The sequence below is a fragment of the Rhamphochromis sp. 'chilingali' genome (assembly GCF_963969265.1).
Source record: "Rhamphochromis sp. 'chilingali' genome assembly, chromosome: 21".
Classification (NCBI taxonomy): Eukaryota; Metazoa; Chordata; class Actinopteri; order Cichliformes; family Cichlidae; genus Rhamphochromis; species Rhamphochromis sp. 'chilingali'.
In genome coordinates, this window is record NC_137949.1 from 11,617,636 (window position 1) to 11,640,186 (window position 22,551).

Genomic DNA, 22,551 nt, shown 5'->3' on the forward strand with positions numbered 1-22,551 from the left:
GCTGCTTGTCTAACTTATTCTTTTTTAATAACTTATTTATGCAAATGAAAAGCAAATAAACAGAGAACCGAACTGGTCGAGAGCTTCAGTGTATTAAATAAGCGACGTGAAGAACATCTTAGCCGAAACATTACATGATATGTACAGAGATGTCCATGTACAGCAAACGAGGCCCAAAAAAGCCTAAATCTGAACACAACTGTGTCCTCTTGATGCTGAGGCTTGTGTCAGAGATGAGGGTTGTGTTAAAGGAGCGATGACTTAATGTAGTGAGTACTACAAAAGCAGGTTTGGTTGAGGAGTAGCAGTTGTAGTTGGTAGTAGTAGTAACACCAGGGAGGTATGGGAGAGAGGAGTGTGAGAAAGCCCCAGGACGTTAAATGTCAAAGGCACTGAGGAAGACAAGACAGGAACAGGAAGCCCCGGACAGGAAGCGCATCATCAGTGAGTCAATAGCTTAAGCCGCGTGATCCAACTGACCAGTAGTGAGCGCTCTGCCGTCGTGCGCTTGGAGACGGGAGCTACCGGAGCCTTTTTCGTGTCTTCCTGGTAGGGGATGGTGGCACTGTTGTGGAGGTCTGAGTTGGAGTAGTAGCGGCTGCCCCGGATGTGGTCCACTCGGATGAGATGCCGTTCCCCTGCAGGCCTGTAGGGTGGAGACACCGAGGGGACCTCCTCAGCAATGGTGGGGATCCTCTCGTTACTCAGGTATCTGTACAGGAGATCCTCACCTAAAGCAAAGACACAATGACAGGTTATTCTAAAGTCTCTAAAAATGCTTTGCAAATCTTTTTTAAATATTTGACTTGTTTTCTTATTGAAATTAACTAAGCAGCAACTTAATGGGCTGAAAAAATAATGATGTGCGATAAAGTGTAGTTCCACTAGTGGCCACTTGAGGCTGCATCCAATTGTGAGTCAATAAATTTAAATGATAAGTTGCACACACCTTTCCTTCCCTGCGCCCAGGGCTTTGCGTAAGGATCAACCACTGACAGACAGGTGTCTGCAGGCATGGACAGCGGCCGGGGCTTACCTGTAGACAAAAGTTTCAGGCTTGTTAATTGTTCTGAAAACACATTTTCTGAGTTTCTGTCAGAGGAATATTTCTAAACCACTGCGATGAGAAAGTACTGACCACGCGAGGGTTTATGCTCCCTCATTCTGGGCTGGACCACCTTTGCTTCGATGGGACAGCCGGCGCTTTGCTTGTCAAAATCGGTGCAGTGTCCTCTGCTCTCCTTGTCCAGGAAGGAGTTAGGTGACTCAGAGCCCTTTGGTCTTTTACTGATGCTGGAGAAGGCATCTGTTCTCGCCTCTCTGGACGGAGGAACAAATGTTCATTAACTTATCTCCACAGCATGAGGAGGTGGAGGATAAAACAGTCGTAGTGTACGGACGGGTGGGAGCTGAGTGGGCTGAAGACCAGCAGAAGAGAAAGTGCAGCAGGAGGGGGTGCGAGGTAAAGTGATCACGAGCCGGGACCACACTCATTATTCATCAGCTTTAAAGCTCTGAGTTAGGCTGTAGCAAAGGTTGACTGGGGGTGTCTGAATCCCTCACAGCGGGGGGAGCAGGTGGCCTCCAGCCTTCTTGTTTTAGTACTTTACTACTTTTAGAGCTGAAGTTTCCAGTAAATTAATAATCGGTGCACATGAAACAGGATGGCTTACCGCGGCGTGTACGGCATTAGAGGAGGAGGCGGGATGTACAAGTCCAGGATAGCCGGCTTCTCCTTTTTGGTTGATCCATTAGCTGAACTGGAAGGAGACTGGGTTCTAACGAGGGACGAATTATTCTGAAAGAATACAACACAAGCGTGAGTGCCTGATCTAATCTGGAGAATAAAGTCTTCTCATTCCACCTTATCTGACTGCATGTACAGATCAGTTTGTGTTTCTGCTTATTACTGTTTCGGCTAATAGTTTTTTTTCCTCAGCCTTAAATTAAGCCTTAATCTGACTTGCTGGCTAACGGGAGGAGTTTCCCAGATGTGGTGAGACATTTAAGTTCCTGTATGTCGGGCCTTCTTGTTTGAGGCATGGAAAGCTTCTGAGTGTAGTCCAAAATAGCCTGAGACACTTACCACAGTTATGTTTCCCCAACATCGTCCTTGAGTGTTACTCTGCTATTCTCATCAGGGAAAAATTACACATCTGCTGATACAGCATTGTAAATGTGATATATGGCAAACTAAACATCCGACTGGGGATCTCGTGAAACACTGCTCTCTGCGCTTCTCCAAATAGCTCAAATAGTACAAATTATATACTATTACAAAACCAGTGTCATTCATTCTCGAGTCACACCGTATGATTTGTCTCTGTTTGGCTCTTCGGAGCCTTGCTATCGCAAATAAACTGAGACGCCTGGCTCTGATGGGCCTGGCTCCGATGGGCCTGGCTCCGATGGGCCTGGGTCCGATGGGCCTGGGTCCGATGGGCCTGGCTCCGTGTTAAAAGAAGATGCTGGTGGATGTGTAGACATTGGTCACCTTTGTGCACAGAGCCTCTTTCGTTGATTTGAGGAACCCACTCCTAACTGATATAATCTCATCCTGTCTTCTCCGGCTATAAAAGAGGCTGCGCACACGATGACGCGGTGCCAGAGCTTCAGTCTTGGTATCTACGTTTATGACAGGCTTGCAGCCTCCCCCTCTGTCAGTGGGGACTCACCTAATTTAGCGTAATGTGTTCATTTGATTATGAATCAGCTCACACATTCCCTCACAGGCTCGATATTTATCCCATTTCCCTTTAAGCTTTCTTTAACACAAACAAATGATTGTGTGTCTGTTGTTTGCTTTAAACCATGACGTTGGGCCGTCTAATAAACTAACCATTCTGAAACACTAAAGCTCGGAAGCTTTATCTCATAGACTGAATAACATCTTGGGACTTTGTTTGCCTCTTTTGTTGTGCAAGAAAAGCTGAATGCTATATTCACTTGAGCCAGCAGCACTCTTTCAGGGTGGCCCTGTCTGGACTTGCTGCTTTGGAACCAACTCCCTAAAAAGCTGGTAATTGTTTGACAATGATTAGACGAGACAATGATGAAAGGAAGCGTGCATGCATGTGTGCATGTACCTGAGGTACTGGGGGCTTCCAGCGCATGTTCTTCAGTGGGGCAGGGGTGAAACCTGTTGTGCCCGTGGGCCTCTTCTTCAGGAGTAGAACCACACCTTTAGGGTCCTCCCTCAGTTTAAAAACCAGGTTTTTTAGCTGCCAGCCCACCTGGTTAACAGGAAGCGAATGCACATGATGCTCATGCTTTTGATTAAAGATTTCCAGTATGTATTTAACTTCCCACACAATCTGGGATTCTTACCACAGTCTGATGGTTGACCTGGATCACCTCGTCCCCAGCGTGGATCTTCCTCGTCAGGTCTGCGGGCGACTAAACATAATACATAAACAGCCAAGGTCAAAACCAGATAGACCGCTTTTATTGAACTATTCTCAAAATGCTGTGGAAACTGGGCGGCGCTCTGGTACCACTCGTGGCTGATTTCTGCACCAGATGAACACTCAAAGATCAGAATCGTGAGAAAAAGCCTCTCAGTGTGTGTGACTATCAGCAGAATTGTTTTTCATGTCATGAAGATGCCAAACGAGATAAACTGGTCATTATAAACGATGATTCAGGTTGTGATTCAGGAGTGGGGACTGGAGGCGTGAGGATCCAACGATGGCTGTGATGCACGTGTGTTAGTCACTGACTGAGTGTGTAAGTGTGGTGAAAAGGTAAAACTTGTTTGTGTGGAGTGCAGAAAGAAACTATCCCCTTTGCACATGAGCAGCTCTGAACTCCCTCACATGATGTTACTCAGGGTGCCCTCAGAGAGGAGGATGAAGAGGAGGAGGATGAAACTTACAAAAGCTTGTTTAAGAGTACTGGCAGCGAATGAATGAATTTCAGCACTGAAACTGGATAAAATTGGCTCCTGTCCTACTTACATGTTCTGTGGTTCCAGTGATGACATGCAACCCATCATAAGTAGACTTGATGTACATTCCCTGGGTTTAAAAAGAAAAGAAAAATGGTGGATAACAGCGTATTACCAGTTCACACATCGAATACATTCCCAGACAGACAACCCAAGAAGCCGACCACAAGTTCGAGGTTAAAAAAAAAGAGGAAAACAAAAAAATGTTCAAGAATCATTCCTCACCAGACCCTCGCCTGGATTGATGTTGGTCAACTGGACTTCTTCCAAACAAGCCGACTGGCTCATCAGGGGGTCAGAGGTGGTTCTCACGGTCTGATCACAGATGGTGTTCAAAATCTTTGACTGCAGAAGAGAACGCCAAACAAAATGCCTCAGTGGTCAAAATAATAAGCACAAGACTTTAATAAACCTCTCGCTGTGATCACAAGTGCTGCACTTAATCATCCAAAGATCAAGTTATTGTGTGTTTTACAGGTTAGAACTGGCAGTTAGGTTACATTCCTCCTTTTCATACTATATGCAAAGACCTGTGTGCCTGACATTAACCTCACTACTGTGAGGTTTAATGCTCTGCGAGGGGCCATTAGTGTGCTTTTAAGTGGAGCGACCTCAACGCATAGGACTGAAATTAGTCCTTTAAACACACCTCTTCTATGTTCCTTTCTTGGTTAATGGCAAATACTATAATTTCTCATCATTAGAGGGTTTTATCGTATATACTTTATGTAGAGTTGATCTTGAGGAGTATAAAGGCAAGAAATAAAAATAAATCGGACTCGTGCCAAATAAAGAATAGAAAAAAAAGCTGGTGACAAAGAGGAGCAATGAAAGAAAAGTGAAGAAAAAAGCTTTTAAACAAAGACGTCTGTAATATGAATTTCAAAGAAAGATAGAAAATGGTAGAGGAAGCCCAGTGTTAGCCCACAGAGTCTGGAGAGTGTCAACAACAGGAAACACTGATTGATGGCAGGGCCATAATAGACCCACCTCCTCCTCTGGTCTTCTTGTACACCCGCCTGCTCTATTCACTCAAAAATCTGACCTTGCTGCTGAAAGCAAGTCTGACACAATGCCCAATTAAAAAGACTTAAAGGCCCATTCCCCACAATACTGGAACTTCCAGGTCAGTTCTTTGTTTGCAAAGAGATGCAGAGTACTCACAACTTCCAGGATCCTTTCTTCCATCTCATAAACACTGCAGTCCTGTTGCAGAGAATAGAAACAGGGAAGAGGAAGAAGTTAGTCGATGGCTCGAGAGCGAAAAAGCAAAAGCATGAAGCAGGGTTTGGGTAAATGGGATATAATCAGAATCCTACATATAGAACTGAGAAAAATGAAAAAAGCCACAAATAAACAGCTTTTAGCTTTAAATGACCGCTTTGCTTAAATTATGTGGATGCTTTAATTACATAACACCCTTTGTGGTTCAGTTTACTTATACTGGAATGAAAATACCATAAGAACAGTCATACAGTAACTATGCGCAGATGACATGGTGAGAAACAGTCGGGAAAACATGTCATCGTGCTCAGAAAACCCTCTTCCAAATAGTCTGCTGGCAGAGAGCAAATATTTGGACGCACGGCCGCTTTCTTCGTTGCGACTGGGTGGGCTAGTGGAGGAGGGGAGGTCCTCTGAAGACAAAGCTGTGATCTTTGCAGATTTTATCAGCAGCTCCTTCACCCAGTCAGCCCAGTCAGCTGGGAAACTGTCCACTGGCCCTCTCCAAGTGTCAGCTAGACAGGACACAGCTGTGGCAACAGCCCCACTGACAACTGTGTCGCTGGCGGGGAAAGAAGGGGGGGGGGGGGGGGGGGGGTCAGTCTAGAGTAACCCCCCGAGGGATAGCATCCAACAAATCACAGGTGACATGCTTCTGTCAAAACCACAGAGCACAAAGGTATCAGTGTGAGGCTCGTTCCCCCAGAACGCTCACAAGCTACAAACCTGTGGATGGAAAATAAAGGAAAACTGTTGTGATGTGCACAAAGCCAGCTCTGTTGCTCTTTGTAAATGCATTGTACAGACAGCAAATAGGGGGGTCAGCCATGTTTTTCCATATTTCCATAGCTTGCACATTCCACTGGGATAAAGCGGGGCGTTTGTTTTCAAAACCGTTGGCTTGTTTGCACTAACGAGATTTGCGCGACCGTCTGTGGCCGTGAGCGATGGCTTCGCATCAAAGCAGAATGCATGCAGTGCTCCCTAAATATTCCCTTCGATCTGCGTTTTACCGTCTGTTTGAAGGATGAAACTCATTCGGTGAAGGTTCATACATGCGGCTGCCATGTTTCCCTTACTTTGGGGAGGAAAATGAAAAAACAGTATAAACACGAGGTAGGAATAAATGCAATTATAATACATTTCCTGTGACATATATTGGTCCCCAAAAAAATCATGTTTCCAAACAATCTAATTCCAGCCAGGAATATATGGCGGTTTCAGCAAGAATTTAGCTGCTCTTCCATAAACAAACAGCTGCATATTTCTTTTACAGACATGTTTGGATCGCTGCTCTCTTAACTGAGCCAAGAAGGATGAACTAAAAATACATATTTCAACGTTTAGAGGTCGTGAAACAAAACAGCATGTCATTATCAGCTGGCACGACTCCCATCAAGCTTTAACATTTACAGAACTTCTCCATAGTATCAGATCATGAGAAAACGATATCATAGACTTAGACTCCTGGCTTTATTTCTCATTTCTGAGAACTGTTTGTGCTTCCAAAGTAATCCCACATCTTTGTCAGGACCAAAGTAGTCACAATAGACGAGGGCGAGATGAGAAAGAAAGCACTGCGGCTGAGGACAATTCCCTGGGTGTACTGATCCCTGACATTATGGACTTCATCTCACAACCAGTGTGGATCAGATGACTCTCTGGGTGCAGCTCTCTGGGCCTTTGATCAGCCACCAGAGAAGATTTGCATGGTCGGGCAGTGAGGTGGCTGAGAGTGGAGCGCTGGCACGGTGCCGAGCCTGGACTGACTTCACACCTGCAGGAAACCAAGGCCACGGACTGCAGCAGGTCACACCTGGGCTTCTCACGTGATGACAACGATGGACTTTATCGTTTGCAGAGAGTTGAACTTCCTTCGTCATCCAGCGGGAAGCGTAAACTAAAGACACGCGGGATTGATGAAAAATGCATACTTTGACAGAGAGTGACCTCCACGCTGACGGGTTAGCCAAGAAGGACGATGCATCCAGTGTTTTATGGCCTTGTCCCATTGTGTGTGCAAACACAGGCTTCATTCAGGCAGAACACATAAAGTGCGATCTCAAAAGCCCCGATTTCTGGGCAAACCTCACGCCGTCCTCCCCCATCATAAAACTAATCACCGTGGCAGACTCCTGTGCAACTCATTTTATTAACCAGTGCTTTCCATGCTAGCCCACTTGCTCTAAAGAAACAAGGAATCCAAACGATTCAGACAAATCGGAAATGAAACGAGGATTTCTCTGAGCCTGTGTGCTTTTTTATAAACTCGATCATGGGATTAGTTGGAAATCGCCCATCCTCATCAGCTGCTGCGAGCTGGCTTAAAACTAGCAAGTCGAACGGCATGTCTCTCCAGCTGCGAGAGGAAGCTAATCTCTCAAGCCTTGCAAGAACCTTTCAGCACCTATCAGAAGTTTATTCTCCACCATAACCTCTCCACTTCACATGGCAGTGTGAGAAATGGATACCCCCACTCCTCCTGGATGACCATGACCGATACACCCACAGTAAATCACCAGAGGCGCTGAAATCCCAGACTCTGGCGAGGAAATAGGCACTCTGGGAAAGGAATTTATTTTGATGCAATAACCCTCTGAAAAAAATGACACCTGCACTCTCAGGAGCCACTTTCGCTGGCAGCGTAAAATGAGTTTCTTATCGGGATAACCCTTGAGGGATAAAAGACAAGCGGATGAATTGATAGGAAAGAAAACCCAGTCAAATAAAGTCTTCCCCATATGCATGAGCAACCACTACTGGTTTCATGAAACTGGCAGAAGCAGGAATAACTATACTGATGCAATTCAAGAGCAACCCTCTGCAGAAATATAAAAGGGTGGTTGCCGGTGCTCTGCGCTATCTGTTAGCCATCTTTCCAGCAGTCTGAAGGACCACCTCCTCAATCCTTCCACTAAACCTACACACAGGAAATGCTTCCAGACGGTTTGGTCTCCCACTGGGAGCATCTCGGAGAAGCAAAAACAGGAACCACATGGCCCGAAGGAGTACAGCAGCCCGGGGAATGTTGGCAGCCACCTCTAAAAGAGCGCTAGTGGGTTTTATGAAACTGGAAGCACAAAAGCAACGTTTACCATTAAACGTCCCCACACCGAGGGGGTCTCCTCATTAGCCAGCACGTGGAGGAAAAGATCCCAAGAAAAACAGCAGCATTTGCAATAATGTGCTCAGACTGCTGGCTTCAGGCTCATGTCATGGCTGCCAGACCACATTTCCCATAACACTCTTCTCCTACACATCTGTGCCCCTGAGCTGGTATGTGCTCAGTGGAAAAAAAGCTATTGTGTGTGTGTGTGTGTTTCTGCTGAACTAACTAGCATGCAGACCTGCTGAACTGTGGTGGTGAGCTCCAGGCACAGCTGAATGATCTTGTTCTTGGTGGCTGTGAAGTCACTGATCCCTGTAAGAGGCGTCCTGCGAGCAGACAAAGGAGGAAAGAGAGAACATTGGAAACAAGCGATGGACTGCAGAGATGAGCTCAAGTTTATTGTACTCGCTCAGATTGCTGTGTTTGGCCACCGACAGGCTTGTTACTCGTTTCTCAAGTATGCAACCATTCTGGTGCCAGCTTGTACTTTTCTGTCTTTTTCTCACCTCACTCTATCTGAAACATGTGCTTCAAAAACCAGTTTGTAGTCCTTGGAATATGTCTGACTATATTACAAATCTTGAAACAAATAGCACTTACTGGCCAGTAGCACAAAAAAATAAGGATTACTTTATTTGTGTGCCAGAAATACGTCTCTATATATTTTATTGTTAATAAACAAGAAACTTGATGCAAAATCATTAAACTGCCGTCTGACCAGAAACAGATCTAATACCAAATGTGCAAAGACTTGTTTGCTGAGCTAATGTGCTGTACAAATACATTATTATTAGAGTCAGAGAAGCCTAATGACCTACAAACCTGAACCATAAATTTTCTTTGGCTCTGCTTGCACTTCAGCATCACAACAACCATTTAAACAATGACATCAATGCACCACTTTAGCCAAGCCTGTCATAAAAAGGAGAAGCTTAATTTGAGCCAGCTAACACTTAATCCTGGCAACCTGCTTAATATGCTCGGCTTTTATGGCGTAATGTGTTTTGGAGCAGGTCAACAGGAGCGCACAGGACACTCTGCCAGCTGGATATAACGATAAGCTGACATGCTTTTAAAAGGTCTTTATAATGCTGAAAACGAACTCTTATGTCTGATCATAAACAGACTCGTTTTTTGAATATCAAATTGCATCTTTATTTCAAACTAGTGTGATCGAACGTGACACTTCCGCCTCTCATTAAGGCCGTGACAAAGTGTTACCTGTCGAGCCATGCCAGGAGGCTCTTTGCAGCACCGATCAGCTCCACCACGGAGGTAAGAAAATCGTTAGGTGGCTTTCGCGAGGCGCTTCCATCGTAGGCGGGGCTTTTCCTGCGGTCGGCCGTGGCCATGTGCAGACTGTTGGTGGCAGCTCTCATCCTCACTACCAGATTCTTCAAGTTATCTGACTCCACTCCGTAGTTCTGAAACAGCAAATTAAACATAACAGAACGGTTTAAGAGCACACTCATCATCAATCCTTCTACATAGTCTACCTGCGAGGCTTATGGTCCCACCCTGTCAAAAACAAGTTGTGTCCCGTCCACTGAAAGGCTGTAATCATTGATTTGACAGATATGCTTTGAGTTCACTTGTCTGTGAACATCGTGAACAAGACATCACTCCCACCCAGCTCTAGATTTGTTCTGGGGTGTGAGTACTTGTGCCATCACCTGATTCTTATCAAGCGGTGTGAAGTTTTCATTCCTAAGTCTAAGCTGTTTCCTGCATACATTCCTCTTATTTAGAAGAGGAATGTATGCCGGTCTCAAAGATCAGGGAGTACACTATAAACCAGCTGTGAAGTGAGCTGCTGCAGGAAACCTGGGCAGCAACAGAATTCACCTTTTATCAGAGTCGGCAGTGTTTAAACTTTTGCATTCTTGCAGCTGAGAAATTGGAATAATGTGTTTTTTCCATATGTACGCAGTGGAAGGGCAGCCTGGCTCTTGTCCTGGTAAATATCAGCTTACAGGATGTTGCATCGCTGCCAGCAAACGCTGCACTCTGAGTGACATGCCAGGAGCTAAATATGCTTTGCAAGGAGTAACACGGCACGTGTTTGGCAACCAACAAACGAGATCTGCAAGTGGTTAGCGTCTCCTTTTATTCCACCGCCCCTCGCCAACATGGGCTCAAAAACATATATTTGACCAGTTTTAGTCTCCGGGGACACACTGGAATAATCAGACTAGTCAAACAGTAGCTGAAGGCAGCATTATTCATGCCACACTTGGCATGAAATGGTTTGTTGAAACACCATTAAGGAAATGCAAACATGATCAAGGAATATGTGAAAAAAGAGAGAAAAGTCACTTGGTGGTTTTATTCTCATTCGGTGTAACTTTAGCACCAAGGCAGCGTGGCTTTTTCATTAGCAGGCTAATCACACCGTCGCAGCGGCTCTGACTGGCCCACAGATGTCCGCTGAGCTAAAAACCACGTCTGAGCAAAATCTGCGTTTTCACTCAACCCATTTTTCATCCTCACAACATTTCAAGTCAAATTTACATTCTTGCAGTGTCCTTTTTCACCACACCAAGCTAAACAAAAACCAAGATGGCAGATTTTATTTTTGAAGTAAGGCCTTTCTGGGGCTCTTTGAAGACGTTATTCGCTGACTTTAGGCTCCTCAGGAGAAATCAAGAACGGTTATCACAACACGGTGCTTCCTCCCCTCAGACTTGACTATAAAGGACATATCTTTAAGCAATAGTACAAACATTTGCAGCAGGCCCATGATGAAGCCGTGTTCAATGGCTGCAGCTAATGCTTATGTGATGATAGAAGTGTTGACTTTCAGCACCGACTCTGCAGAAAGCATCAAGGCTCGTGAGAAGACCAGTAAAATGAATTGATGTGTTCTTTCTTTGTCTCTAGACAGCAGTTTGGTCTTGATCTCCTTTGCACGGATGGAGGACGAGTACGAATGCTTCCTAAAGGTTTGCAGCGCTGTATGTTAAATCATGATGAAAGATGAGCTAAGTTTGTAACTATTAACGAGACAAAGATGTGCACACATGCATAAACATTTAAAAAGCGAGAGCAAAGCCTTGCAGCAAAGGGCCTCTACGTCAACAGGAAGTGTCTGACCTCCCAGTAAATTAAAAAAAAAAAAAAAGGGGAGAAAGTGGGTGAAAGTGTGAGAGTGTGTGGGGGTTTCGGGTGCTGCTGGGCTGCGTTCCTGTGAGTAGCAGTGACCTTGAGTAAAAGCTAATTGAATCGGGGGCCTCACTTCCTCCCATGAGCCCAGTGGAAGGTTGAGGCCCGCTTCTTAATAGGGAAACCCCAAACGGACAAAAAACATTATACTTCAAGGCTTCAATCAGGGGTGAAAGGTTAAGGACAGTGCACCAACTACCAAAGCACAAACTGGCAGCATGTTTTACCGTAAATCTTAGAGCAAAAGCACTTGAGATTCCACTTTGTCAATGCAAAAGATTCCAGGGATGAATCCAAATCTGGGCCTGGTTACTGGGATAGTGCAACACATGGTGCAAATTTTATGATAAATAAATCCAATAAAAAAAACCCCCCAATGAATACGTGCTGAATGCTTCCATCTGTTCAGTGCGGTGACTACAGGTAGAGCACTGATAGGAGGCAGGAGCTTATCGTGCATTGATGGAAAAACTGTCAAAAACTGTGTCAAAGGGAAGAGATTAACATATTTTGCATATCACTCACAATTAAACTGATAAATAGACAGGTAGGACATGAGATTAGATACTTCAGCGTCCTTCCTGTAGATTGTGTATATTAATAGCTCAGTTCATGTGACTCTATTCCAATGCAAAGAAGCTAAGGAACGATAATAAGATCCAAGCTAAGCGCACGTACACTTGCTTTATTAAGAATGCACGAGAACTCAAATGTGGCTTTTGTGCGCTAAGAAAAAAAAAAAGTAAAAGTAGCTCCAAATCTATTCTACCCACAATTTTCCATTCCGCCTCATGCAGTAGAAGATTTAACATTTAAATAGCTTTGAGCAAAAATAACCATGCCACAAATGATTAATGTAAAGTGTTTTAAGAGCGCACAGAAATGCTGACACTGATCAAAACGCGGGGACCACAAGCTTGGACTTTTATGGCACAGGAAGTGATAAAACTCCAAATCGATCCCATCTGCTGGAGAACCTGTTTCTCTTTCAGCTGGAGCGCGGAAGGTTTCATCACTCTTTACTCGCCTGCAGGTCTCAGGCAGACACATTTTAGCTGGAAGCTGTTCTGGGATCTGTGGTGATGGACAGCAGATCAGCGTGACTCAAAGTGAGCAAGAGGAGCCAAACATGGGATTTTGATACTGAACCGGGAGAGATTCAGCATGGAATTAGGAGTGAAGATGATTGCAGGAGTAAGCACGAAACCAACTTTTCATTTCCTTTGAGACTGATGAACAAACAGCTTAAGTACATATGTATTTGGTGCACATATAGCGAGAAAGGAGGAGGAGCTTCTTATTTTATCTGTCAAACACATCTAACTGCCACTGCTAGCTACATGTTGCCCATTAGGATCAGCTTCTGTTATCTCCCACATCTACAAACTGCCACACAGCTGTGACACCTGTGACCTGCTCTTCTCCAGTGTCCTCAGGCTGCTTCATGTGTCGCGATGCGTCCACACCCTGCTGAGATGTGTGGGAAACGATGAGCTCTTCTGCATCGCTAGTTCCTTTAGCTGCCAGACCAGAAACTACCAGTTGAGTTTTTAGTGAATGAGAGCGAGGGGGGAGGGTCAGGGACCAACAGAGCCTTCCTGAGGTACAGCCTATAAAATCCTCACATAGATTCAACCAGAAACAGATCTACTGACCAGAGCGCATAGCAGGTCGACAGCCTCCAGCACCAGCTCCTGGTGGCCAATCCTGGCAACGCCGAGCTCTTCCAGGTCCTGATGTGTGATCTTCAGCAGCTGCTCGCCACTGATCTTCTCCCGCTCAAAGTTGCTAACGTACTGCTGCAAGCTGTCATCCAAACCTACAACACACACAAGAAGGAAAAGGGGAAAAAAAACAGCAAATGAGGATAATCTTACCAAAGTATGTTGATGTCATTCACAAACCTTTTTGTCGCCATGCAAAACAAAACCACAAAAATCAGGTGATGTCAGGTTTTTTAGCACGTTCCAAGTGTGCGTGTGCACTGTCCAGATAAGGAGCAGGTGGGATGGCTATCTTTGCTAGATAAACAAACCATAAACAGAGTAACGGTTGAGAGCGCTCAGTCTGTTAGACTGGTTAAACAATGGGTGGCTGTATTTGTGTGTATGCATGTTAGGTCTATGTGGGTGTGGGTGTTTGCAATAAGTGCGTCCGCATCATGGGTGTCCCCTTGCTTCTATTCCAAACTCCACTAACAAATGACTTGGACTGTGACACCAACTGCTACAGTCACTGAACTTACAAGGATGCAGCTCACACAGCCTCCTCTCACACTGCATATGATTTCAAAGCTGTGCATTATAATAAACAAATGCACAAAACATGCCCTCCCTATGCATGCAATGCACCCCTCAGGGGACCAGAAAGTAAAGTTCAAACAACAGAGGAGAAAATGAGCCTTTGTGTATTTTGTGAGTGTGTGTAGCTGTGGGTGTGGAAGTAAACGCCATCGCCTCTCGCCATCAAAGAGCGTACACAGAGGCGGCAGCTGCAGCTACATGGCCCTGCGCCCCGATTCCCTCTGAAAGACCCGTCAGCTGCAAGACTCTCCCACTCTTTCAGACCTCAGCACATGCACGAAGCACAACTGACATTACTTAGCGTGGTGCATGATTAGGTGATATATTTTAAGTGGGGCATCCAAGTTCAAAAGCGACTTGACAATTTTAGCCTGGCCACGTGCGACATCTGCAGATGGGTCCTTATCAAACGTAGAGGTATGAGTGAAGTCCTGTGGGTTTATTCTGTGGTTGCTTTTGTCTTTAAATGGCACCTCATATGTTTATGTCCCTGTGGGGCTCAGTTCGTGCACCTGTTGCCGAGAGTTTGCATAAAGCAAAGACAAAGGTGTGCATGTGACAGTCACTCCTGACCAAACAATACTGAATTGCATGCAAATACTTGTAGCATGCATTCTGCATTAAAACGCATTAAAGCATGAATACAAGCACAACAGTTTAAAAAAGCCATAAAACATATTTTCAGAGTTATGGACTCAGACTGAAATTAAACCATTTTGGTGTTGTGGGCAGGCCTCAGTTTAAAAAGTTCCAGCCACCAATCAGACGACTGTCGTCAGGTGACTCAGCGAGCTCTGCAGCCACAGAGTTCCCATGAGGTAAATACTGTCAGGAGACCTCAGGACATTTTTATAATCACTTCTCATGATGTTTTTTTTAAAGTTATGTCAAACTCTTTAACACCTGTTGCATGTTTCATGGTAGCATTCGACTTTAGAGCGAATCTTTCTGTTCACATGCCTATAAAAGAGCACCTTTCAGACACATTAAAACCTCATTATGGTATCAAAGTTCCCTCTGACAGCAATTTTAATCCTTCAGAAAATATAATCCATGTGTGAGAGCTCAAGTCGTCTCCACTGAATCACAGAGAAAATCCATCACGACTCGTTAACCATTAGCCTCCATACAAGTCAGGTCCAGTTAGGCTCATTACATTTTTCTCATTCCTCGGCATGCTAATCTTAGGCAAGACTTTCAGAGAATTTTTAGGCTTAACCCTCGACTGGCCGGTGTTCTGCGAGGGAATCCACTTCGCATTGTAGGAAAGGGGCTGAGCACTGGCCTGAGCCCACACTGACATGAACACAAGCCAAGCACAAACACAGGGCCAGTCACTTAATGCGATTAGATGAAAACAAAGTCGTGGGTCTGGACGGGGCAAAGTCTCCCTTTCCTGCTGTGTTAAAAAGGCATTTCCTGTGGAATGGTGCCACCGTCCTTCCACCAACAAGGGAAAGTTGTGGTTTAGGCTACAAAAAGAGTTGAAGGGGCTCCAATTGCAGGATCTTAACTGTTTGAAAAACACAGAGTAGATATCAGAAAACACTCTGGAATTAATTGATTGACTAACTGATGAGGGGCTATCCTCTCCTTTAGCTTGTTTTCACTTTCATTCTTTGGCAAGAATTTTCCTAGAAGTTAGAGCTGTAGGCATCAGGAAAATCACTCCGTGATGTTCTGGCTTAGGTTTAAAATGTTTTTATTTGTGCTAAATACAGAAAGGGGACATTTCCCCCCTCTGACACTTAAAAAAATAAAAACAGTGAGGCTTATAAAACATTTATTGTGCCTCAATCAATGGCTGTTAGGGCGTGTGTATGTGTGTGCGAGACTATCAATTTTCATTAAAGGGCAGAGAAACCAGTAAAAGAGATAGAGTGTCACGTTATTGTGAATTGAGTAAAGGGGGAAGCAGAGGGGAGGAGTGTGTGAATGCTTTTGAAAAGCCTGCACAGGATGAAATGCTGTGGAGGTTTATGGACTCTGAGAACCGCTTGGCAAATGTCCTCAAACCAGAGCGAGTGCATGTAAACCGGGAAGCAAAGCACCAAAACACCAGACAATCACTTACCTCCTTCTATTTACATCATCAAAAAGTCTAAATTACTGTGTGCATTTTGACAGCTGGTTCGTGCTTCATCATTCTTTAGCTCAAAGTTGTCCAGTGTGAGATGTGACAATCTGCTGTTTTCCACTTCATATCAGTGTAAATGCATTTTGCAGGCTAACTTAGCATTCTGAATACTTTAGCTTAAGCTGTGAAATAATAAATCTCACTTTTCTAAAAGTAAACTGAGTTTGCTTGTCAAAGTTCTCACATTTCAAAATCTGAACCAAAATCTCGCAGCACTAAGAACTCCTTCATCCTGAGTCTGCAAATAAGTGCTTCATTCCCAGCCCACAGAGGCTCGATCATCCAGGTAAGGAAATCCCAAAAAGTTGATTCTGTTCATCCGGGAACAATCAGAGAGAAGGTGTGAGAGTACCAGTGTCACAAAGAGTTTAAAAAGGAAGAATGGAGAAGACAGACTGTAATCACTGACAGTGCAGAAGATGACTGACAAATGCCAGGGTTAGAGGTTAGAGGTTAGGGGATCTGGCTGTGCCTAATGTGGACCTGCTGTTCAATGTGGGGTCTCACCACCACACACTGTTTCGGTAAACAGTGATTATGTGCCAAACAGGTTAGCAGCAAAGGTTTAGCAGTACAATGGATAAACCTTCAGGACAGCAGGACAAGAGCTGGACAATCTGGACAACATAAATGGAACTAGACCCGCCTAGTGGCCTTTAAGCTCTGCAGCCTACTTAAAGCCTGTGTAAGCACACAGTTCTGGCAATATAAACAGAGCACATCCTTTTGCAAAAGGTTAGTTTATTCTTATCCTAATCTCAACAATTGGCTGTTTTTTGTCTAAAGCACAAAAGAGCCCAGGACTCTGTATTTGTGATGAACAACATTAAACAACAGCAAACAGGATTGAACAGGATTTCTGAAACAAGTTCACATCTTTGTCCCAAGGAAAAAAAAAACAGATCAGTTCAGATCCATAATGCTCTTCAGTGCAGCTTTTGGTTGCCAACTTTTCGTTCTCAGGGGTTTGATTACATTAGTAAAAGAGCACGCAGTCTTTCTCCCCCAACAGAAAGAAACAAACAATCTCCCTCCCCCATCTTTCAACCCCTCCCTGTGCTCCCAGTGGGAGCACTTGCCACCATGTAACACACACACACACACACACACACACACACACACACACACACACACACACACACACAAACCAGTATCCCCACAGGGGTGGCCACTGGGAAAGCTACTGGGTGTAGAATAGCTAAGCCACTGTAACTCCGCTGTCTTTATTTGTCAGCCGGGCCTCTGAACCTGTGGGGAACGGTCAGGAATTTGATTCATTGTTCTCTGCTGAGCAGCTCCATTGTGGGAACTTGCAGCGCTTTGGCACAATGGTCTCTGGCAGGACCAGGCTGTGCAGTAATTAAAAAGAAAGAAAAAGCTCCTCTCGACTACACAGCTAAGCTATCCTGTAATGCATGACTTTACAGGACAACAACAAAGCCTGTACACACACTGGGAGCTGGGGATAGAAGTTACACAATGATCTCCGTCTCTATTGCGCCTGTTGTCTCTTCTTCTGCAGACAGTACAAAATGTTAATATTAATATAAATAATAATATTAATCTGAATATATATTAGATGCACGTTTTCCTTCAGTGCTAAAACCTCACAGGCTAATTCATTCCTGGGATTTCCTATCTTCTGATAGCATCGATTATACAAGCCGGTATAATCCATGCTTTAATCTTATCATCACTTCCTCCAGCTAACAGAGTGTTTCACTTTATGTACCCTAATCTTAAAGACAGACAACTACAAACTGGCAGCTACATGTCCCAAGTGTGCTTCGTAAGGGAGAAAAGCAGCTGAGGCTGGCCCCTCCACAGAAGACAAAAGCAGCCCTGTCTCTTACCGGGTGATGGACGATGACTGATGAGAGCTGAAGGGTCAGAGTTCAGGGGGCTGTCGTGGCTGAAGCGCATTCAGCGAGCACGAGTGCCAGCCCCCTTAGGTTCAGTTAATCCTCACCTCTAGCACAGCAGACCGAGTCACGTGACTGCTACCTTTTTAGATTTCTAAGGTTGAATGAGCTGGAAGGGAAGGAGGATGTTGGACAGCTCAGTTAATATCGACTAAGGTCTGGAGGTGATGGAGGTCTGGGCGGAGGAGAAGAGGAGGTTTGGAGAGGTATTTTTGGTCGGGCTGTTATGTGATGACTTCTGGTCACAATGACATCAGAAGACAGAAGAGAACAAGAAACAGGGCAAAGAGATAAGCACACTGCTGCGGGCGCATGAGTACGAGAGTCTTTGTAAACCTGCAGCAACAAAAACACTTGTTGCCCAATTTAGAGGCGTGGGATAAGACTCTGAAACTGACTGGGTCACCGAGTTTAAACCTAAAAATTCCTTCCTTGTATACGGTTACTCAACGCCACACGTGGAACCTCTAACAGCTGCATACAGTAGGCCTATATGCAGGTAATATTAGGGATTCTTGGGCAGTTTGAGTGAGCTACACCTGCACCTGCGCTGAACATCATTTTTGGGTTTAGATTAGATTAGACATCTTAGATCTGAAGCTTTGAGAAGTGACGGGGACTATCCAGTTAATCCTGATTATTCCGATTAAGCTCAGGCAATTGGATGAATAGACTGGCTATCTGTGAATGGCCAGGTTCATTATCTGTTGGTGATTTACTCTGCAATATTTAAGTGATTAAGAAAGGACAGTAAGCAGTCACTGATTGGTGGATTTTTCCCATCAGTCATTATTATGAACATGTAGGACAGGCAGCAACATGGAAGTCTCCATTCTTGTGTTCAACAACTTTCTGAGTCAATAAGCTATCCTGTATTATTGCAGTGTGTTTCAGCTGTATTACACTGTTTTAATTTTCAGTGCATGCAAGACATCTTTAATCGTGCTCGTGTCAGAAAAGTTAGCTAATCAAATGTTTGCTAGATGCACTTTTGCAGTTGTTTGTAAGTCACGAGACTTTCTAGGAAGATCAAATTTGTGTTCAGGAACCATTTTATGTGACCTTTTTATTGATTAATGAACAAAACGCTGGTTCTAGAGCTCATTTCTTATCCTGCAGAAGTAACGGGCTGCACACCAAACTGCTCACGTCACAGGTTTAGAATGAGGACACCGGACTGCGTCAGCCCAGATACCTTAAATTCATCATGCAACACATGAGACAGAATGTAGTAGATGATAAATCAGGAAAGAGTTTTCTATCATTCTAATAAGGCTCAGGTCTGTGTGCGTGGAAAAGACGTCGTGTGGCTGTGCCACAGACTCATGCGTTTCATTTTTTTGTCGTTGCAATAATCTCATAAATATTTTCTTGCTTTGTAAGAAACGATCTGACTGTAACTCCACCGTACATGGAAAACGTGTTCATATCTGTCTGCCTGTCCTCATGCTGGGATCCGTTTTGGCCCAGTCTGCTGTTTGTTTGCTGGGTTTGCAACAAAAACCATTTGGAGCAACAAAATCTGCGTCTTGTTCCTGTGAGTAATCAGCTACATGCGTTTCTGTCCTGGGTGATTTCTTTTGGAGCTATGCTAATGAACAAGGGTGCAAAATCAATCAATAAATAAATATGGGTGCATGGCAGAAGGTTCATCAGGCTTATAAAAGCAGATAAACTGCTTGTCTCTTGAGAAAAAGATACGAGGTAATAGTTTACGCAGGTAAGCGAAGGAGTTGGAGCAATAACCTCTCAGGCCAACATAAATACCCATCGCTCTCCAGTCGGCCGCCTGGCCACGCTGCAGCTCGTTACCGCAGGATAAACACGTTCTAAAGAAAGCAACAAAGACCTCAGAAATATCTCAAGCCGCCCCCACCTCTCTCCTGTTCCTGCCTCTCCGCCCACCACAATATTTCGTCTTCCTGGCCCCACCAAGGCTCATATTGTTGTGCTTAACCTGTTGACAAACATCAAAACATAGTCACAAAGCTTTAAAGTCACAACACAATTGCCGATTTTATCATTTAAGAGCGGAGTGTTGTAGTTTTGATCGCAGCAGGTGATCAATCAGACAGAAACGAGGACGCTCACTCCGTGAAGCGCTGTTTTCGTGTCAACGCGACTTCAAAAACACTCACTTTGTTACAACCTAAGCATCACTGTCCCAAGAAAAAAATCTATAATTAAAGACTGTTGTGTTCTGCAAAGAGACAGTGATGGAGAGAAAGAGGCAAACGTGAGGGAACAAATGTCAGAGACAGAAGCTGTAAATGAACACTTTTAAAACACTGCATCCAGAGCAGGCCTGAAACACGGCTTCAAAGCCAAATGCACTAAGACACAGGCAAAAAACAGGGAACTCGGTTTAGTGTTTTCCCATTACATGTACGGTGTATGACCAGGGTGGCCCTCCATGCTGATTACAGACCAATTTACCAGCGCCATAATAGCTGCCTATGGAAACCACAATAAAGATGAGCCATGTTTGGGGGAGGAAATGAGTCCCACTGATTTAGTTTGCCATGGGAATACTGTGCTAGACGTCCTCCTGACGCTGCATGTGGGCATATTTTCTAGCAGAGACAAATTTAACTTTGCATCCATTGTGCTGTTCTGTTGCATGACAATGCTTTCTGAAACAGACAGACAGACAGAAAGAGGCCTTTAATTAAACTAAAGATATCTTCATATTGCTCCAGTGGCTCATGTGGTTGAATGTAGTCCAATCCTAATTTTGGATCGACGAAAGCATCTTTGGATAAGAACCTGCTAATTGACATAAATCTATCACAGGGCAAAGCAGTAAAAAGATCGACTTTGCTGCAAAGCCAAGCTGAGCGTTTACTCGATCTAAGCCGACAGGAGGTTCATCTCTGGCCCCGACAAGCTGGAGGTCCACAACCCTCCACAGCACAGCATTTTACTGCGGCAGTGCAAAGTGCTGCTGGTGGTCAGCCCCCTCAGCCACAACCAGACTGGCCGAGGCTGTAAATAAAGTTAAGGTTACTATAGTGACAGGGGAAGTGGGAAGAGGTCGGCGACAGTGGAGGGTGGGAGATTTGGGAGGGTTTTGAGGGAGGGAGAAACCTGGCTCATGGCCAGGTCAGTGGAAGAGGACACGAAAAGACCGAGAGCATCATTTGTCTGTCTGACGTTACAGGCAGGCATACGTTTTAAATAGAAACAGAAACATAAGCATGATTAGAAGCGATCGGCTTTCCCATAAATCAATTAAAAATAAAGGATTAATCGTGACTAATATTCTCTTTATGACAGAAAGGAGAACTTCAACAAATTATGCAACGCAAGACATCACTAGGCAGCCTACAGGCAGTGGGCAGCTGATCCTGTTCTTCCTGCTGCAAGGGGTGAGGGAGAGGGAGGGTGAGTCATCTTCAATGAAAAGATAGCACTGAATGACAGTGTGTCACCCACAGGCCAGGACAGGGCACCCGTGACGCACAAACACACAGCATGTGATCTGTGCTGTCCTGGCTTTGCTGTCCCTACATTCTGTTTTCTTGCTGTATGAAATAAATGATAGCTTACACCCACTCACACACACTCACACGCTACTTAACCGGTGAGCTTTGTTTCGAGTCTTGCCAGCACCTGCCGTGCATCTTCCTCACAGAAAGAGTTGTTCCTACAAATAATAAATGTGCTGTTGACTGGAAACAGCTGGAATAGGTTGTCATATACAAACAGAGAGGAAGGTCACGTGACAGAGTTTTCCCAGGTAGGCTGCACCACTGGAAACAAAAGGGAGGATCAACAGAATCTCCCCTGATTGTTTCTTCGGGTCCACAAATCTCTCAAAGAGGAGCCGCCACTCCCTGTCCAAACAGTCGAACCAACATTTGCTCTAAAATCTTTTGTACAACGCTCCGAGTTTGTGTCTCAGACAAAAAACAATGGTTAGTTCAGTATGTGGACTGGACACAAGAGGATGAGTTAGTATGATGACTGTTGGGTGACAAAAATAGTTGTTTTTCCCCCCCATTCTGGGATAGGGAAGCCCGGGGAAAATGTGCAGCGTCAAGTGAAACTAAAGTCCTCGTCAGCTGGTGCAACATGTATGACTTCACTAGCATGTGTTTGTGGAATGTTTTGAAGACTCCTGAGGAGACTTTCAGCCACGATAAAACGAAAACAGAGGTTTGTCACCTGATTATGAGCTTTTCTTAATAGAACAATAGAAATCTGACCTGAAAATTACGAATAAACAAACACAAAGACTTTGTGTTTTTCGAGGAACCTTTTGTTCATCAACCCATTCAGAGCCCATGAAGCCACGCAGATAGTGGGGCTCATTAATGCTTTAAAAACACAGACTGGCCCATTAATGCTGCCTCATCTATCGCCGCTCTCTTGCGTAACCAGTGAATGAGAGCTGACAAATTAAAAAAAACCCATCACAGGCGAGTGAAAACACAAACACGAGCACGCACCTCTGTTGTGCATATATAAACAACAGTGGATCAGAAAAAAGATAGTAAGCAAATTAAAGCTTAGTCACAAGAATGTATTTCCCACAGGAATGACAATTTTATCCTGTGGGAACAGCTAGACAGGAATTCAGCCTCCACGGAGGACTAGTCTGAACATGCACAGATCTGGCGCTCGCCCAAGTGCCCGGCTAAACCCCAAAGTAGGCGACAGTTCATAAAACTACAGATCACTTTATAATCATAATGACATTACACTCCATTAGAGTGTAAGCAGGTGGCAGGATGAAAGAGCTTTGT

General features: G+C 44.6%; 1 protein-coding gene across 1 annotated transcript in view; it reads right to left on the bottom strand.

The window, feature by feature from the left end:
* LOC308390135 (connector enhancer of kinase suppressor of ras 3-like) overlaps positions 1 to 22,551 on the bottom strand; it is a 42,882-nt gene that overhangs the window by 14,961 nt on the left and 5,370 nt on the right. Inside the window, exons 2-13 of the mRNA XM_080871834.1 lie at positions 13,097 to 13,260; positions 9,501 to 9,703; positions 8,518 to 8,605; positions 5,111 to 5,152; positions 4,172 to 4,291; positions 3,957 to 4,016; positions 3,328 to 3,396; positions 3,087 to 3,233; positions 1,674 to 1,798; positions 1,139 to 1,320; positions 950 to 1,036; positions 481 to 731 (exon numbers count right to left, since the gene is read on the bottom strand). Coding sequence (XP_080727960.1) covers positions 481 to 731; positions 950 to 1,036; positions 1,139 to 1,320; positions 1,674 to 1,798; positions 3,087 to 3,233; positions 3,328 to 3,396; positions 3,957 to 4,016; positions 4,172 to 4,291; positions 5,111 to 5,152; positions 8,518 to 8,605; positions 9,501 to 9,703; positions 13,097 to 13,260 — 1,538 coding nt within the window. The remainder of the gene's footprint in view (positions 1 to 480; positions 732 to 949; positions 1,037 to 1,138; positions 1,321 to 1,673; positions 1,799 to 3,086; positions 3,234 to 3,327; positions 3,397 to 3,956; positions 4,017 to 4,171; positions 4,292 to 5,110; positions 5,153 to 8,517; positions 8,606 to 9,500; positions 9,704 to 13,096; positions 13,261 to 22,551) is intronic.